Genomic DNA, 16,787 nt, shown 5'->3' with positions numbered 1-16,787 from the left:
GTGAACAAGCGCTTTGGATAAAAGCGCTATATAAAAAAGCAGCCATTTACCATATACATACCAGAATAACAAGGTCTTGGTTGACCAAGATCAAACCAACTGATTAATTGACGGAGGGAGCAGTCCTAATTGAACCCTTGCACATAACAATGATATAACTCTTTGAAATGTGGGTGTCTCTGTTCTCCAGGGAGTGGTTCTTCCTCTTGTCCCACGAGGTTCTCAACCCCATGTACTGTCTGTTTGAGTACGCCGGGAAAGACAACTACTGTCTCCAGATCAACCCCGCCTCCTACATCAACCCCGACCACCTCAAATACTTCAAGTTCATCGGACGCTTCATCGCCATGGTGAGTACTTGCTCAATAGGACGAAGATGACTCACTACAAGCTGCACCCTGTGAATACAAGACACGACGTGTGAAAATGGAACAGTTCCTGTCTGTGAGTGAGACACAGGCTCTATTGTTTACACCGTGAGATCGCTGTTGTACAACTTGTTTTGTACTGGGTTTAGTTTTGCAATGTTCCGAACACCTTCAACTTGTAAGAGAAGGTCTGATATTTGCCTTGATTTATATGGTAAAGAGAAACAATAAATAGCCATAGGGCTTGGGACCCCCAAGGAGGTTCTGAAAAGATATATACACATACTTTATCATGTTTATAATCTTTGGTATATGCTTTTTACCCATGCAATAATGATTATTTGAGATCTAAAGCCCTCCAATCAAGTGAAATAATAAGTAATAATCATTATTACGTGTCAAAGTTCACCATCTGTCGGCCATTCGGCAAGTTGATTTTAAAGTTCCCCTGTCTTATAAATTGCCTTTTCCAGTGTTTAGCATTGTTTTCTAGCAATGGGGGTTTGTATCAATGGGGTCTGTGTCTCTAATTTGCATTTGGGCTCATCAGTCTAGTCTCAAGTTCACGAGATCCTCCCTCACTGAACTAAGCCATTCTGATTTGACTGTTTTTCTGACGTGAGTAAGGCACTGGTTGTAGTCACCGCCCACAATCAACAATTCGCTCAACAACAGAGCGAGTGGAAATACTGACACTTCCTCAAACGGGTTGACGTGCGCGGGTGCCGACAGACAGCAGAGAACGAGGGAGAGAGCGGGAGAGAGAGAGAGAGAGATAGATAGAGAGAGGGAGAGAGAGAGAGAGAGATAGAGAGGGAGAGTTGTGTGTAAATGCTCCATGTCCCTCTCTATCTCTCCCTCTCTACCTCTCTCTTTCTCGCCCTTTCTATCTCTCTCTCCCTCGCAGTCGGGAGCACTCACATATCACTGTCAAAATATCATTGCACACGCTCCCACGCGCGCGCCCGTATTCCGATCCGTGCAATAATATTCACAGGGGTATATATTGTCATTTGAAACAAGTTACCAATGCAATGTCCCATGGGATCATGCCCCCCGCGGCGAAATTAATTAGTATCCCCCTCAATCTCTCCATATCTCTCTGTCTGCCAGTGCAGACTGTGGGTGACTGTCACTCTCTGCGCTTATGGGCGGAGCCCAGCCCAAAACAGCTTGAAATCTTGAAGTGGAAAAATGCTGCTTTAGAGTACTTGATTAGAAATACAAAACAATGGATCAAATTGTGATATTCCTAAGTAAGGTTCTGAATGTGAAGATAAATAACGCCCCAATGGCATGTGTTTTGGGTATAGTACCGAAAGGGATTAAACTGCCTAAATACCGGGGAATGTGGTATAGAATGGCCATGATATCAGGATGTAGAATTGCATTACGACATTGGAAATCACCTGTTGATATTACTTTTAAAGAATGGATAGAACTAATGTTCCGGACAGCATCATATGAAAGGGTGACGTATAGAGTCGCAGGGAGAGAGGATATTTTCGCTGAGGTATGGGACAGTTTTCTACACCTGACTGAACGGTCTGGGGACAAATGAGTAAGGTGGGATTACAATGTTATCAAGGATGAATATGAAAAAGGGGATCTGATCTGATGGTACTTGTGCTTTATAATGTATTGTGTATGTATGTACATGTATTTTATGTCCGGATGGTGTATCTATGGAACGGTCACTGTCTCTATCACACTCACATGTGCGCAGGTATAGCCGCATACAAGTATCTAGGATACACATATTCATATGTGTACATAATAGGTTTACACACACTCATATACACAAGGATAAGTTATACACGTCAGGGGCACACATACATGCACATACTCACTTATAGGATATAGGCATACACACACCTACATATACACATAGTTGAAGTATAGGCTTTCACTGACACATATGGGGGATACACATGTATATAGGAGACACACACATACGTAGCTGAGACGCACATATATATACACGTCTGAGATATACACTCACATAGGGGGCAGAGGCACACATGGATACGAGACACACACAAGAGATAGGAGTACAGTCACATACCAGGAAGATGCACACACACACATATGAGGCATGTACACATGCTTACGTGATACACGTACCCACATACATGTGTTGGAGACATGCGTGCATGCATGTTATCATGCACAACTGCATGTGTCTGGGGCGCTTTCTCTCACATGCAATATGGAGAAGGGTGGCATCCCGATAGAGGATGCAGCACATACCTGCTCGAAGGTAGTTCGGTCTACATGCAAAGTATATATATCAGGGATGTATACGCATAATGTATAGTATAGTATGTTTCTTTTTTCGTTTTTTTTTTTTATTTTCCATGTCAGTTGTTAATGTATTTGTATGAGTCCTTTACATGTTTTGTATGTTCTTACAAAAAAGAAAAAGGCAAATCCTGGAAATTGCATATGATGATGTGGAAAGAGATGTTTTGAATATTGGAGAGATTTGTGCAAAAAATATCAAAAAAAAAGGAATAAGGGGGCAGGTTAAGAATAAGAATTAATCTTCTTCCTGCTGCTTTTGACCATGGTATGGTATTTATGATTTTGTATGAAAAACTCTATGATTGTATTGTTTCCATGTGGCAAATAAAACTCTGACTCTGAATCTGAATTATACAAAAAAAAAAGAAAAAATACAAAACAATGCATTTTTTTGAAAAAAAACTTTACAGATGTGTTCCATAGACTCACAGGAATTGTGTAAAGTTGCCCAATTAGTGAAAGGAATAGCAAGACACGGGACCTTTAACACATTGGTTGCCAGCCGGATATGGCGATTTATCGCTTGGATGCCACCACGTTAATGAATGGGAGGACGAGCACATTTGTGAACGCATAAACTATATCTTAAATTATGTGTCTAATATGGCCGTCGCTTATCAATGACTTGTTTGCAGTCAACATTGTCGAAACGGATTGTTTTTTAATCGGTTCATCTCCGTTTTATACCATTTTGAAAAACGCTCGTTTTTTGAACGTTTCAGAAAAAAAATTCGATTCTGTGATAAACGCCCTTTACTGGAATACACTGGAATACACAAAACACGTTGTCATTTTTCGGCCTATTTATGAATAGTTTTAAAATAAACGCTAGTTTATCGAGAGTATATCTGTACTTATGCACGCTATAGAAGCGGGCTGAAAAATCGATTATCTTATTTCCTGATCGCACACACAAACAGACACATACACACACATATGGCACACGCTGATATATAGGTGAAAATAGCTCTGATTATCCCAAGACTGGTAAAATAGATTCCTTACCTCAGATCAGATGTTCTCCAAAAAGATTATTCCAAATCAGGGCGGCTACGTGGCGTAGTGGGCAAGGCGCTCGCCACGAAATCTGGAGACGCTGGGCTCGCCTGTTCGAGCCCAGCGCTCCACATTTGCTTTCAGTTTAGCTGGTCGTCCGTACTAATACACATTGGCCGTATTAGGGGGTGGGAAACTGATGGGTGGGGATCGGGCGTTGTGGACAGCGACTCCTACAGGTCGGTTGGTGCGCCTGCGCAGTAGAATCAGGAAGTGTCGGGGGCAGCGTGAGCCTCCCACGCGTTACTCCTCGCCACTGAGAGATCGAGCTGCGCAGGTGAAAAGATGCGACTGCTGTTACCTCAAGTACCGGAGGGGACTTGTGCTATGTTTGACAAGTAAAATGTGGAAGCAGGACTTTTTTTTTCTCCATGCGTTTCATTCAATCCAATCCAAAGGGGTGCAGTACCATCCGTAGAGACAATAGGGGGCGGTATTTTCCCTGTTCGAGTTCAGACAGATCCCCACTGGTAAAGTGAGGCTAGATTGATGATAAAATTAATGGAAATCGATAATAAAAAAAATAACGATTAAAAACTAGATCTCTCGTCGGCTGGCACTCAACGGTTGGCATGAACTAACGAGAAATCTCGTTGTTGGCACTGAAAGTGTTAAAAATAAATAAATTAAATTTAAAAAAAAAAAGGGAAGAAGAGACTATCACTGTCAGGGCTGTACGCTAAGATTTTTCACTAGGGGCACACTTGCCCCTAAATGAGAAATTTAGGGGCAAAGAATATTTTTTAGGGGCACATTTTTAAATAACAATTTTACCATTATAGTGCAAAAAAAAATTTCCTCCTGCCTCATTACTGTGGTCCTTTTATTTAACATTTAAGTGCGTTTGTTTTCAGGTTTGTATCTTTTATAATGAACCAACTGAGAGTGTGTAAATCATTAATAGAACAAAAACAACAAACTGTGTGTGTGTGCGTGCGCTTGTAGTGCTCCTTGAATGAGATCACCACAAGACACACACACACCATTGCATTAATCAGGAGGACAAGAAACTCTGCATACCTTTGTTTCACAATGAAAAGTGCTTTATAAATAAAATGAATTATTATTATTGTAAATAACCCCATGAAAGGTTTATTATTTGTATGGGTAATTACCCGCTTCATATTTGTGATGTTACTGGTTTCAGGGTGTGCCTAAAGTGATCAATGTGTTGGGCCGTTTATAGAGATCTGACTATGCCATGTTTATGTATATCCGGGACTTTTTTTATAAGAATTGAGAGGCCTACTACGGTATGTGTACCGTACTTTTCGGACTATAAGCCGCTGCTTTTTTCCCCATTTTTCGACCCTGCGGCTTATATAACGGTGCGGCTTATATGTGGACAAAACCCGAAAATTGAAATATTGCTTTTTTTTACTGCATTGAAATGTTATTTATCTGTTCCCTTATTTGCTAAACTTAATACAACTTGTAAATGAGTTAATTCTTGTTATTTGTCCGACAGTATTGTGTCCCAATGGGAGTCATTCTCTGTAGAGGTGGGAGTCATTCTCTGTAGAGGTGGGAACTTAAAGCTCAATATAAGAACGGCCATGCACCACCACCCACAGAATCGAGAAAGAGCAATCAATCTGTCAATCCTTTCCGTGTCCGGGCCGGGTGAGGTTTCCCGTGTTGAGTCAAATTAAGCCGCAGGCTCCACTCCTTACATATGGTAATTAAACATTAAAACACATGCAGCTTATAGTACAGTGCGGCTTATATATGTACACATCATTGAATTTAGCTGCTGCGGCTTATAGTCAGGTGCGGCTTATAGTGCGAAAAGTACGGTATATGTGACTTTGATTTTGAAAACCGTGTTGCGACGCAACCTTGTTTACATTTGCGCTTTTGACAGTGAAATGTTCAGTTCAACTTAGCTCGAAGGAAAGACTAATCAAAAAGCTTTAATTGACCCGTATGAGGCTCTTACGGTAGGACTTTGATTGTTTATAGAAGTGGAATGTAATGCTATGCAAAACGAGAAATAAACAGTGATTTTACCAGCAGTAAGTTGCAAGCCACTTTCATACGGGGAACCGTGACAATTATTAGTATTATCTTATTTGCATATTGTCTCATTATTAGATAGATAGATAGGTTGATACTTTATTGATCCCCGGAGGGAAATTTAAGTAGACAGTATTTAAGTATTGGAAAAACGTCCTAATAGTGGGTGAGATCACCTAATGCATGGCTGAACCTGAACGTTAGAAGTGTTCGTGTCCCCGTCAATCATCAGTCACTGCCAGATCCGACTTAATTTAATCGGCTATGGTCTCTTATCATCTCTCCACATCGGACGTGGTTGTCATAAGATGTACTGATATCCGCTCCGTTGTTCTTGCAGAGCAAAATTAGCGGCTTAAACTTATTGAAACGAAGTTCTTATTTGGCGATGCATAGCCCACATTCAGTTTCGATGGTTCGCTAGGAATTATGGGATTTGGTGTTGGATGTATGGACTCTACGCAGGCGGGACATGGTATTTAATCGCACGATAGACTACAACTACCAAGTTGCGTGGCCCAGATTCACTTCACACGCAAATCTTTTTTTCCACACAGGCTATCGCAGTAAATTCATTTGCAGACAGATTATTTCATAGCACCGCAACATAATGTCGAACTGTACAGCCCTGGTTGTAGGCTAATGTTTTACAATTTTTTTAATCCAATTTGTATGGATTAATTTAGGAGTGAAATGCGAATGAAGGGTTGAAATCACTACTCGCAAGGTTGCCCCCAAATATTATTTTCCACTCGCACGGGCCAAATTAAGGGGCAATTTGCGATAATATCATCGCAGGCTTTATGTAGTTCACGTGACACAACTTGGTTTGTCTCCTTTTGAAAGGCTTCTGGTTTTGAGTGTTCGTCATTACGGCTTTGTTTGGGGGGGGGGGGGGGGGGGGGGGTGTTGTTCAGCTGCATTTTATTAGGTGCTTTTCATCTTTTGGAATGTTTTATTTTGATATGATTTAGAGGCACAAATACAGACAACTGTATGTATCTCTCTCTCCGTCTCTCCTCATCTTCTTCTGTTCATGTCCCGTACAATCCAGTTTAAAGAACCAATGCGTAAACACTCCTTTTGTTATTATAGATCTGAGATTGAGTGGTCTATGTCTCTGAGATGAAGTGGTCTACATTATGTTTCTTCCTCCAGGCCATGTTCCATGGGAAGTTCATCGACACTGGTTTCTCGCTGCCCTTCTACAAGCGTATGCTGAACAAGCCCTGGGCCCTGAAGGACCTGGAGTCTATAGACCCTGAGTTCTACAACTCTCTGATCTGGATCAAGTAGGTTCCTCTTCACTAGACCCTGAGTTCTACAACTCTCTGATCTGGATCATGTAGGTTCCTCTTTACTAGACCCTGAGTTCTACAACTCTCTGATCTGGATCATGTAGGTTCCTCTTTACTAGACCCTGAGTTCTACAACTCTCTGATCTGGATCAAGTAGGTTCCTCTTCACTAGACCCTGAGTTCTACAACTAGTCCCTAATGTGTGTTACTCTTCTACAGAGACAACAACATTGAGGAGTGTGGTCTGGAGATGTTCTTCTCGGTAGACAAGGAGATCCTGGGAGAGATCACCACCCATGAGCTGAAAGAAGAAGGAGGAGACATCCTGGTCACGGAGGAGAACAAGGAGGAGTACATCAGGTGTTTCTATATTTGTATTTAATTGTTATCATTTTATTTGTGTGTGTGTGTGTGTGTGCGTGCGCGTGCATCAGGACGGGAAACATACTCATCAGTCATAGTGCCTGGTGGATCCCAGAATTCACAAGCCTACTGTAACTCAGTATTTCACCAGATCCCACCAGCCAGATGGATATGATGTAGAAATGATCCTAAAATCATTTGATGGTTGGTTATCTGCCAAAATGGCTGATGGACAAACATCCCACAAACAAAAATGTATCAGTATTTAACTGATGCTGGTGAATGTTTCACAAGTATTTATACCTTATTTTAGCCTGGTATCGGCATGATATCTAATATTAATCAGTAGCTAGCTTTGCTTCCCTACAAGGTTGTATTTCTATCCATGTTGTTGTCTAATACTGTGTGTGTGATTGTCTCCCTCTACAGGATGGTAGCAGAGTGGAGGCTGTCGAGAGGAGTGGAGGAGCAGACGCAGGCTTTCTTTGAAGGCTTCAACGAGGTCCTTCCTCAGCAATATCTGCAGTATTTTGACGCCAAAGAGCTGGAGGTATGGGAAGAAAAGAGCCTTTATTAATTGAAGGGGAAATTTACCAAATGTATTCATTAGGGAAATCGTAAATGGACTGCATTTATATAGCACTTGTATCCAAAGTGCCTGTTAGGAGTGGTTAGGATGGGTCAAATGCAGAGGATTAATTAAGTATAACTTAAATAGTATCGCTTTTTTTTTAAATACATGGAAATCCTACAGAATTGAGATAGAAAAAGGGATGAAATATTCTATGGATAAAAAAAGTTGTAGCCTTTTCTTGCCAATGCTGTGAGATGTGCCTGCTGAAAGTGTAGAGCAGTATATAGTTGTTAGGGACCCCAAGCTAGAATATTGGTTATCTGAACTGGAGTTTTTCCTCCTCCAGGTGATGCTGTGTGGCATGCAGGAGATCGACCTGGCGGACTGGCAGAGGAACAGCATTTACAGACACTACGCTCGCAGCAGCAAGCAGGTCCTCTGGTTCTGGCAGGTCAGGACATCACAATGGACGAGCTGAACCGCAGATAGCTGGAATACATGGAGCTAGACCAAGAACACTAAAGTCACAGACACAGCATTTATGTAGTGGACACATATTTAAAGACATATTGAGAATTGTATGCTGTTTAAATAGTTTACAAATCCTTTAATAATAGGTGCATAGTTGCATTTACAATAGCTTTTAATACTTTAGAAAGCATTTGTAAACCATTTAGTTTGTAAATTATTTGTAGGGTTGGGTTATCAAAATGTTAGTTGTTTTAGTCTAAGTGGTACACCCCTCTGTCCTGCAGCTGATTAAGGAGATGGACAATGAGAAGAGAATGAAAAAGTGTTAGCAAGTTGTTTTAGACTAAGTGGTACATCCTTTTGTCCTGCAGCTGATTAACCTCTTAACGGGCACCCAGCAAAGTGGCAATTTCTTTACTTGAACTTGAGGACTGCATACTTTTCTTGCAAAGCTTAGCTTTATACTTATAGCACATGCATGAGCCTGGTCTCTACTCTACTAAGGTTACTAATGCAAAAAAGGAAAATCACTTTTAGTGCTAATGAAATAGAGTAACAGAGGTCTGAACTTGAGTTGAACTTGTGTACTCGCATCTTTCTGTAGTGGTTGCAAAAAAGAAAAAAAAGGTATAAGCTGTAAAACACTGTGGATCCATAGCCTGAAGTCTTGTGTAGTAGAGGTCCAAACTTTATAAAGATCTGTTCAGAAATGGGTCTTTGAGAGAGATTCGGGTAAACCGTGCGCCAAAAAAAAAGAAAAGCTCTCCAAAATCCATTTCCTCATCCACGGCCGTTCATTCTGAAGTGTTATTCACTTCTGGTTTTTGCTCGTCAACTTTCACCTAGATCCCTTATTCGCACCCCCCACGTGGGGTATCATTGGCTACAACGCTGACTAATAATGTTCGCCATCAGCGGATGATTGGCAGTTCTGGAGTGTCGCGAGTTCGGGGTGGTCATCTGACGTGTAAAAAGACGCTCGCCTGACACATCGTCATGTAACTCGAGAACCGAGGCACGGATTTGGTCGAGTGAGGTGGCGTTTGAACGGCAACAAATAGATCTTTCGAACGCTAATTTATATGTTCGGCCCGAATACGGTACCTCACCTGTTAAGAGGTAAGGAGATGGACAATGAGAAGAGAATGAAAAAGTGTTAGCAAGTTGTTTTAGACTAAGTGGTACATCCCTCTGTCCTGCAGCTGATGAAGGAGATGGACAATGAGAAGAGGATGCGGCTGCTGCAGTTTGTCACCGGTACCTGTCGACTTCCTGTTGGAGGCTTTGCTGACCTCTTGGGTGAGTAGGAGGACCGGAAGGAGTGCAGGGCCGGGCGGGTGGGTGGGTGGGTTAGCGGGTGAAGCTTGCTCCGTATTTTAACATTTAACACGTCTGGACAAGAGGCAGGGGAACTATGTGAGAATGCTATTTATTGACTACAAGCTTGTAGTCAAGCTCAGAGACCTGGGCTTGAACTACGACCTCTGCCAGTGAGAGTAGGTAACTGCACCTCCTCATCCATCACTCTCAACACGGGCCCCCCAGGGCTGTGTTCTGAGCCCCCTCTTCTACTCGCTTTACACACATGACTGTGTGGCAAAGCACAACAGCAACACAATCATCAAGTTTGCTGACGACACAGTTGTGGTTGGCCTGATCTCTGCAAACGATGAGAGGGCCTACCTGGGAGAGGTAGAGAACCTGGCGCTGTGGTGCCGGGAGAACAACCTCTCCCTGAACGTCAGCGAAATGAAAGAGATGATTGTGGATTTTAGGAGGTCTGGGCCTAGGGACTACAGCCCCCTCAGCATCGACGGGGCACCGGTCAAGAGAGTCGACAGTTTCAAGTACCTCGGAGTCCACATATCCCACGTTTTACTTTATATAGGAGTTTACATTGAGTGCTGTTATACGTTTGTCTTCACAGGGAGCAACGGTCCCCAGAAGTTCTGTATAGAGAAGGTGGGCAAAGAGAACTGGCTTCCCAGGAGTCACACCTGGTGAGTTGAAACCACACACAGCTCCAAACCATTATTATCTAGGGACTGTAACTTAGTGTATTGTGTATAAACACAGTAGAGCTGTGTTTTGGATAATGTGTAAATAATTGATTTTTTTTTACTGTTTTAAAGAAAATATATATAAATATTAAATATATAAAACATTCAAAATAGATATAATACCATACATTTTTTCCACCTTAACCTCTTAACACTTTGAGTGCCAGCTATTAGACGAAGCCGTCTGTTGCGACGCCACCAGTAGATAGATAGGGATCCGTCACCTTGTTTGTAGAGCTATAACTATATTCTATATTATAGCTATGAATACAATACTATGGCCCATTTTACCTCACCTATCTATCGTTCAATCTGTGAAAAAGAATAAATGTTTCCATCCATACGTTCCCGTGTTATACCGTGGTGAATATAAGTGGTTTTAGAGCGGTCTAGGGTAATTCATGAAATGCTGGGTTAAAGCCCTATACGTCCATTCCACTATAGACGTTGCCATTTCTTGCCTCTATACGCTATTATCCCGAAATCAAATCTATATCATAGGTTCGTTTCTGATTATTTGATTGTCAGTAACGGCATTCGCATTGAAAACTAAAAACGGTTATCAGCCCGATTGGTGTAAAAGCATTGCAGGATCAAGCTAAAATTGACGTCAGATCATTCTTACCTGTGATCGGGAGTATTCCAAAAATAATATTCCAATTGTTTGATCGCCATCTGATACATCCAATGTCCATTTGGCTCACGGCATAATCCACCACAACATATGGATCGGGGTTATTTGACACGTTTCGATGGAACCCGGCAGAACAGCTGCCCTCGCCCGACAAGGAAACATGAAACCGGAGACGTGTGGCCATCCCACAGAGAAAGATACAAGGTCACAAAGGGTGCTCGATACCGCCGTCTAGCGGAATGCAGCCGGTATTGCACCTTGGGGACCTCAGACTCATTCCATATGGTACAACAGTCTCCCTGGGTGGATAATGAATAAACATATCGAAAAAAAGGAATAACAACCCAGAAATGACTTACAACTTAAGACGTTTCTGGCACTGAACGACTTAGGCCCAGAAACGACTTTAATCGTTTTTGGCACCCAAAGTCTTAACACTTCCGGTGCCGTTCAAGTAGAACTACGTTTCTGTCGCCCAATCGTTGAGTGCCGGAAACGTAGATCTAAGTTTTTCTCACAGTATTTATTTTAATCGCTATTGCCATTCATAATTCAGCGGGGCACCTTGTGCATACTGTTCTGAGTGTGTCTGAGTTCGCAGGCGGTCTTATACCGCCCTCTAACGCCTTCAGCCATTATTGCACCCCGTTAGAAACGGGTTCGTTTCTTTTCTCTACTGAGCTGCGGCGTGGGGGCGGGTCCTAAACACTCCGGCAAAACACACGCTTGTAGGGATGGTTTTGACTACTGACCCCGCCCGCCCGTTGAAGTGCAATGCCCAACAACGTCGGAGACAGGATTGCTGTGGATAACTGGAATGGCGATCAGATAATTGGATAATTTTTTTTGCATTACATCAGATACCAGGTAAGGACACTATATGAAAGCTTGCGTTGATCTGATATTTATTTCTACCACGATTGAAGCTATCTGTGTTTTATGTGTGTTGCTGTCTGCCGTTTGGCACGCCGGTCTAAACCACATTGCATGCTTGCACGAGGAAGGATAATGATGATGAACTAGCATTGATTTCAGGAAGATCCGATAATCAGGCGAAAAATTACAACGTGTTTATTGAATTACACTAAAACGCTATTTTCGCGTCTTTTCCCTGGAATTACTCGGAAGCAATCAAACTATATTCATATTCAAAACGGTATAAAACGGAAATGTACGGATGAAAAAATAATCAGTTTTTTGCACGTTGACTGGAAGCAACTCACTGAGACTCGACCGGGTTATTAGACCCATAGCTATACTATAAAATATAGGTTTAGCTCTACAAACTACAACTACGTTTACATGGGGTTAATGGACGGCAAGGCCAGGTCACTTCCCGGAAGGGGCGTGGCACTCAACAGGCACCCAGAAAAGTGGCCATTTTTGTTTTTACTTGAACTTGAGGACTGCATACTTTTTTTTTTGCAAAGCTTAGCTTTATACTTATAGCACATGCATGAGCCTGGTCTCTTTTGAAATATAACATTCTGAAGTTACTAATGCAAAAAAGGAGAATCACTTTTAGTGCAACAGTTTTACACTTTTTTTTTACACAGTTTTACACTTTTAGAGTAACAGAGGTCTGAACTTGAGTTGAACTTGAACTTGTGTACTCACATTCTTCTCTGGTGGATTCCATAGCCTGAAGTCTTATGTAGTACAGGTCAGAATTTTATAAAAATCTGTTCAGAAATGGGTCTTTGAGAGATGATTGAGTAAACCGTGCAGCCCCCCGAGGCGCTAGACGCTGGCAAAGTGCTGTGACTTGCTCGCAAGGGCAAAGCGGCACGTATACATGCCAGTGCACGCTATGAGGTTAAAGGAACACGTCAACATTATGGGGAAATGCTGCTTCCTGTCTTCTCCAGAGTCGGACAAGAAGACCAATTTCCTCCTGTGCATTCAGTAGAAAGCTATCCGGCTGCAAGCTAGCCTATCTTAGCACAAATGAATGGAAGCGGTGTACAGACCACTAGCCTAGCTTAAAATTCCGAGAGATGTGTTTTTGGCCAACCGCTGGGTTAGCTGATCTGTATCCGTTTCCCATTCCCCATACTGTTGTCGGGTTCCTTAACTTCTCAATGAACACACAGAGCTTTTTGTTTGTCTCCCACGGACTGGTAAGTTTATTGTCGGCTTAAATATAAAACATTTTCTCCTAGCTTCAACCGACTTGACCTGCCTCCCTACAAGAGCTATGAGCAGCTGAAAGAGAAGCTGATGTTTGCCATCGAGGAGACCGAAGGCTTCGGACAGGAGTGAGACACCCGTGGGTGGGGGGTACCGACAGGTGGACAGATGGACGGACGGATGGATGGACAATGAGAGGAGCGATGGAGGAGATGCGTCTAAATAGGAAGGAATGCTGCCAGTCTTTAGATCAGGGAGCCTCTTGAAGACGTGCACATGTGCGACGTGTTTGTGCACACATGACTGCTGTGTACATGTTGTTGATATGGAGCTGGGTCTCGGGGTCCTGACCTCTGACCCATGTTAGCGCTGCTCACATGAGGCCCTAGAAACCATTCGATGCCTGGTGGGTACATTCGTTTTTCCTTATTTTATTGTTTTTCCGCTTTTCATCAAAACCAAAACACTAGAATACTATGGCGAGGATTGGGACATGGCCTCGGCATTCTCACACAGAAGATGTTCAACCCCAGGGGATGTGACACTACTTCTCACAACTTCGATTGGTCTTCCCCGGTTGTCATGGGGAAGCTATCGAACGTTTCTATGACGACGCTCTCCCGACTCCTCGTCTTATAATTCTAGCCAAAACCACAGGAAGCCGGTCCTGTCTCTCAGAATGTCCTCCATATTATGCATGGAATCTGGAAACCCATCCTCTATGACGTCATACTGATAGGACAACAGGGTTTCCCCCTAGCATCCTTTACCGACATCTGTGTGTTCCAAAGCTTTTCCGTTTGAGGGAATGAAAGACCTTCTTACCCGGAATGACCATCTGACCGTGTAACGGCAAGATCGATAGTAGGGCTGGGTATCGAAATTCAATACTTTTATGGTATCGATCAAATTGCTTCAATACTATCGAGTATCTAAAAATGCTGTCATTCAATGCCATATTTCAATATCTAAGTAGTTAATCTAATTGGCATCGGTGTGCTAATAAGCATGTTTGTAACAAGATATAAGGCTTTGTGATTGGCTGTTTCTTCTTTTCTTCCAAAATGTACCAAAGCCCTGATTGGCTCCTACAGCACACAATACATAACTCAGCAAAGTAAGGTATCGAAAATAATATTGTTTATCTGTTTGGCAGCGTTATAGAAACATTTCATATGATACCCAGCTCTAAGGTAAACTGGTTTCAGGGCGGGGGAAAGTTTCACAAACAAAACAAAGAAGCTTTGTTACATTAAAGGGATACCTTGATGTTTTGAATTTTACTTTGTTTTTGTTTTTCTCACCAGACACTTGTCATATTGTTGGGAAAGTACATTTGTCTTTTCAGTCCCCCCCCCCCCCCCCCCCCCCCCCCCAAAAAAATTATAATCCGCTTGTTAACATTGTTCGCAGTCACTGAATCCAAGGGGCACCACTAACTGTAAGCTAAAAACATAATGAAGTGCCTGGTGAAAAGATCATTTAAAGGTATAAAATTCTGCCTAAATTCTAAATGCCACAGTATCCTTTTTAATATCGATTACAGATTCATAATAATTATTATTGAATATTGATTATCAGTTGAGTGATGACCGTGTAATCCCGAATGACCCCTACACCACAATAGATAGTCTTGGCGCTGTCAGAGGTATGGCTGACACCCCGGGCCCTCATAGTTAATTAATCAGTCGGTTTGGTCTTAGTTCACCAAGAATTTATTTGTCGATTGTTATGTTTTTTATTGTGAGTTATTTCCTGAAAAAATAAGCACATCTCTGTTAATCAGGTTTGTAGTGGGGGCAGCACATTTTCAAATGATGAAACCAAATGTAGGCACTGTCTACACTCTGTAATCATAGTCAAACAGTAGGTGTGCTCCCCCACTTCCAAAACTAGCACTGCAACACTGCTGGTTAAAGGTAGAATCTGTAATGCGATCAAACGGTGATCTCTAGGGCAAAGGGGAGCCCCTCTTGGTACTGTGCTGCTTTCTTTACACTACTTTGTTTTGGTTTGATGTGTGGCTTGAATTTGAGTGGGTATACAGGACGGGGTCTTATACAAACACCTTCTCTGTAACTTGTACATCAAACCTAAACAAAGCGCATTGCCAAGAAGACCTCTTTTGCCTAGAGGTCGCTGTTTGATGGCATTACGGATTATACCTTTTAAGGAGGTGCTTTTGCATTATTGCACGTGAGAAACTCAAGATTTTACAGATTTGTTTATCAGTTGATCAACCAATTAATTTCAAATTAATCGATTGGTTGGAAAATGTCTCGACTATTAGTCGACTGGTTTAATTGTTTAGACGAGGACGGCCCTATTCAGACGGACAGAGGAAAAGCCACTGGTGTATTGAGTGTCTTGTGTTTCTATCTCCATAGCATTTGATCTGTGAATCGCTAAAAGATTGTGTGGGGCTTGTATCCCCCAATATTTATGATGGTATGAGAGATTAAGAATAATTCAGGCTATTTTCAACCTGGACTTTATTTTTCTATCACCTGGCATCATCGTGATCGATTCAAAACATGTCATTTGGATTAGGTTGAGAGCCTAAAACATAGCTCTCTCAATAGTGGCCCAAATGACAGCAATTAGGTCAGCATAATTGGTATGATGCCACGTAATGGAGACATAAGGTCTAGGTTAACAGATAACCAGAATTGTCCTTTTTATAAGGAGATGTGACTTAAAAATGACCCTAGTTTTATAGGGCCAGTCTTAATTCTACAATACAAGATCAAACATATTGAGAGCAGAGTTGAGTGGTCAATTTCCTTTAAATTCAATACATTTATATGATATGCTGGCGATGGAGCATTCATCCCCAACTATCTGTTAATAAGTTTGATATCTTGCAGTAAATAAAAAAAAAAACATGATTTTGCACATTTCATGGGAAATGTGTAGCTCCTGGTTAATGTGCAGATTCACTGTGGAGTTGGTGAATGTTTGCATTTCCTGGGAAATGGGCAAAATCACTGTTTCACATCGTTTACGTTAAATAGATTGAATTGAAAGTGAATTGACCCGAGCCCTAGTTTAGAGCGCTCTGGGAGAGCAAGATGTTTGTATCTTATCTATAATATCAACTTAACCAAACCCTACATCCTCCTTGTCCTCCTTGGGGTGGTGTTGTTTAAACTAACATAACGTGTGCAGAGAATGACTGTAAGGCTGTGCCCGAGACAAGCTGTCCTGGCAGAAATTACTATTTGAAATGGCATCAAATATTTTGACATGCACTCAGAGTTCTATGCTATAGTGCACACTACGCTCGATTTAGCATGTTTACATTGATTCATTGAGCTGACGTGTATACCCAAAACAACTTAAAGCATCGACGATAAGAAGAAGTAGAAGGCGGAACAGCCCCAGAGCCAAGGGGAAAATGTCTAATTCGAGGCAAACTGAATCCAATAATTCTTTCTATTTTCAATTATTCCCCTTTTAATGCCATTTCAAATGCATCTTTTGCCAAGGCTCGGAGGAAATTACGTGTAGCTC

At 42.0% G+C, this 16,787-nt stretch overlaps 1 protein-coding gene across 3 annotated transcripts in view; it reads left to right on the top strand.

The window, feature by feature from the left end:
- The window catches only part of itchb (itchy E3 ubiquitin protein ligase b), a 69,085-nt gene extending 54,455 nt beyond the window's left edge, over positions 1-14,630 (top strand). For all 3 annotated transcript variants that reach the window (XM_084334008.1, XM_084334009.1, XM_084334007.1), the window contains 8 exons: positions 191-350; positions 6,903-7,036; positions 7,262-7,402; positions 7,835-7,955; positions 8,326-8,430; positions 9,653-9,749; positions 10,378-10,450; positions 13,307-14,630. In XM_084334008.1, the coding sequence (XP_084190134.1) occupies positions 191-350; positions 6,903-7,036; positions 7,262-7,402; positions 7,835-7,955; positions 8,326-8,430; positions 9,653-9,749; positions 10,378-10,450; positions 13,307-13,406 (931 nt within the window). In that variant the 3' untranslated portion in view covers positions 13,407-14,630. The remainder of the gene's footprint in view (positions 1-190; positions 351-6,902; positions 7,037-7,261; positions 7,403-7,834; positions 7,956-8,325; positions 8,431-9,652; positions 9,750-10,377; positions 10,451-13,306) is intronic.
- The last annotated feature ends 2,157 nt before the right edge of the window (positions 14,631-16,787 follow it).

Source organism: Notolepis coatsorum (genome assembly GCF_963971535.1).
Source record: "Notolepis coatsorum genome assembly, chromosome: 17".
NCBI lineage: Eukaryota > Metazoa > Chordata > Actinopteri > Aulopiformes > Paralepididae > Notolepis > Notolepis coatsorum.
This window is presented reverse-complemented; position numbering and strand designations above follow the sequence as displayed.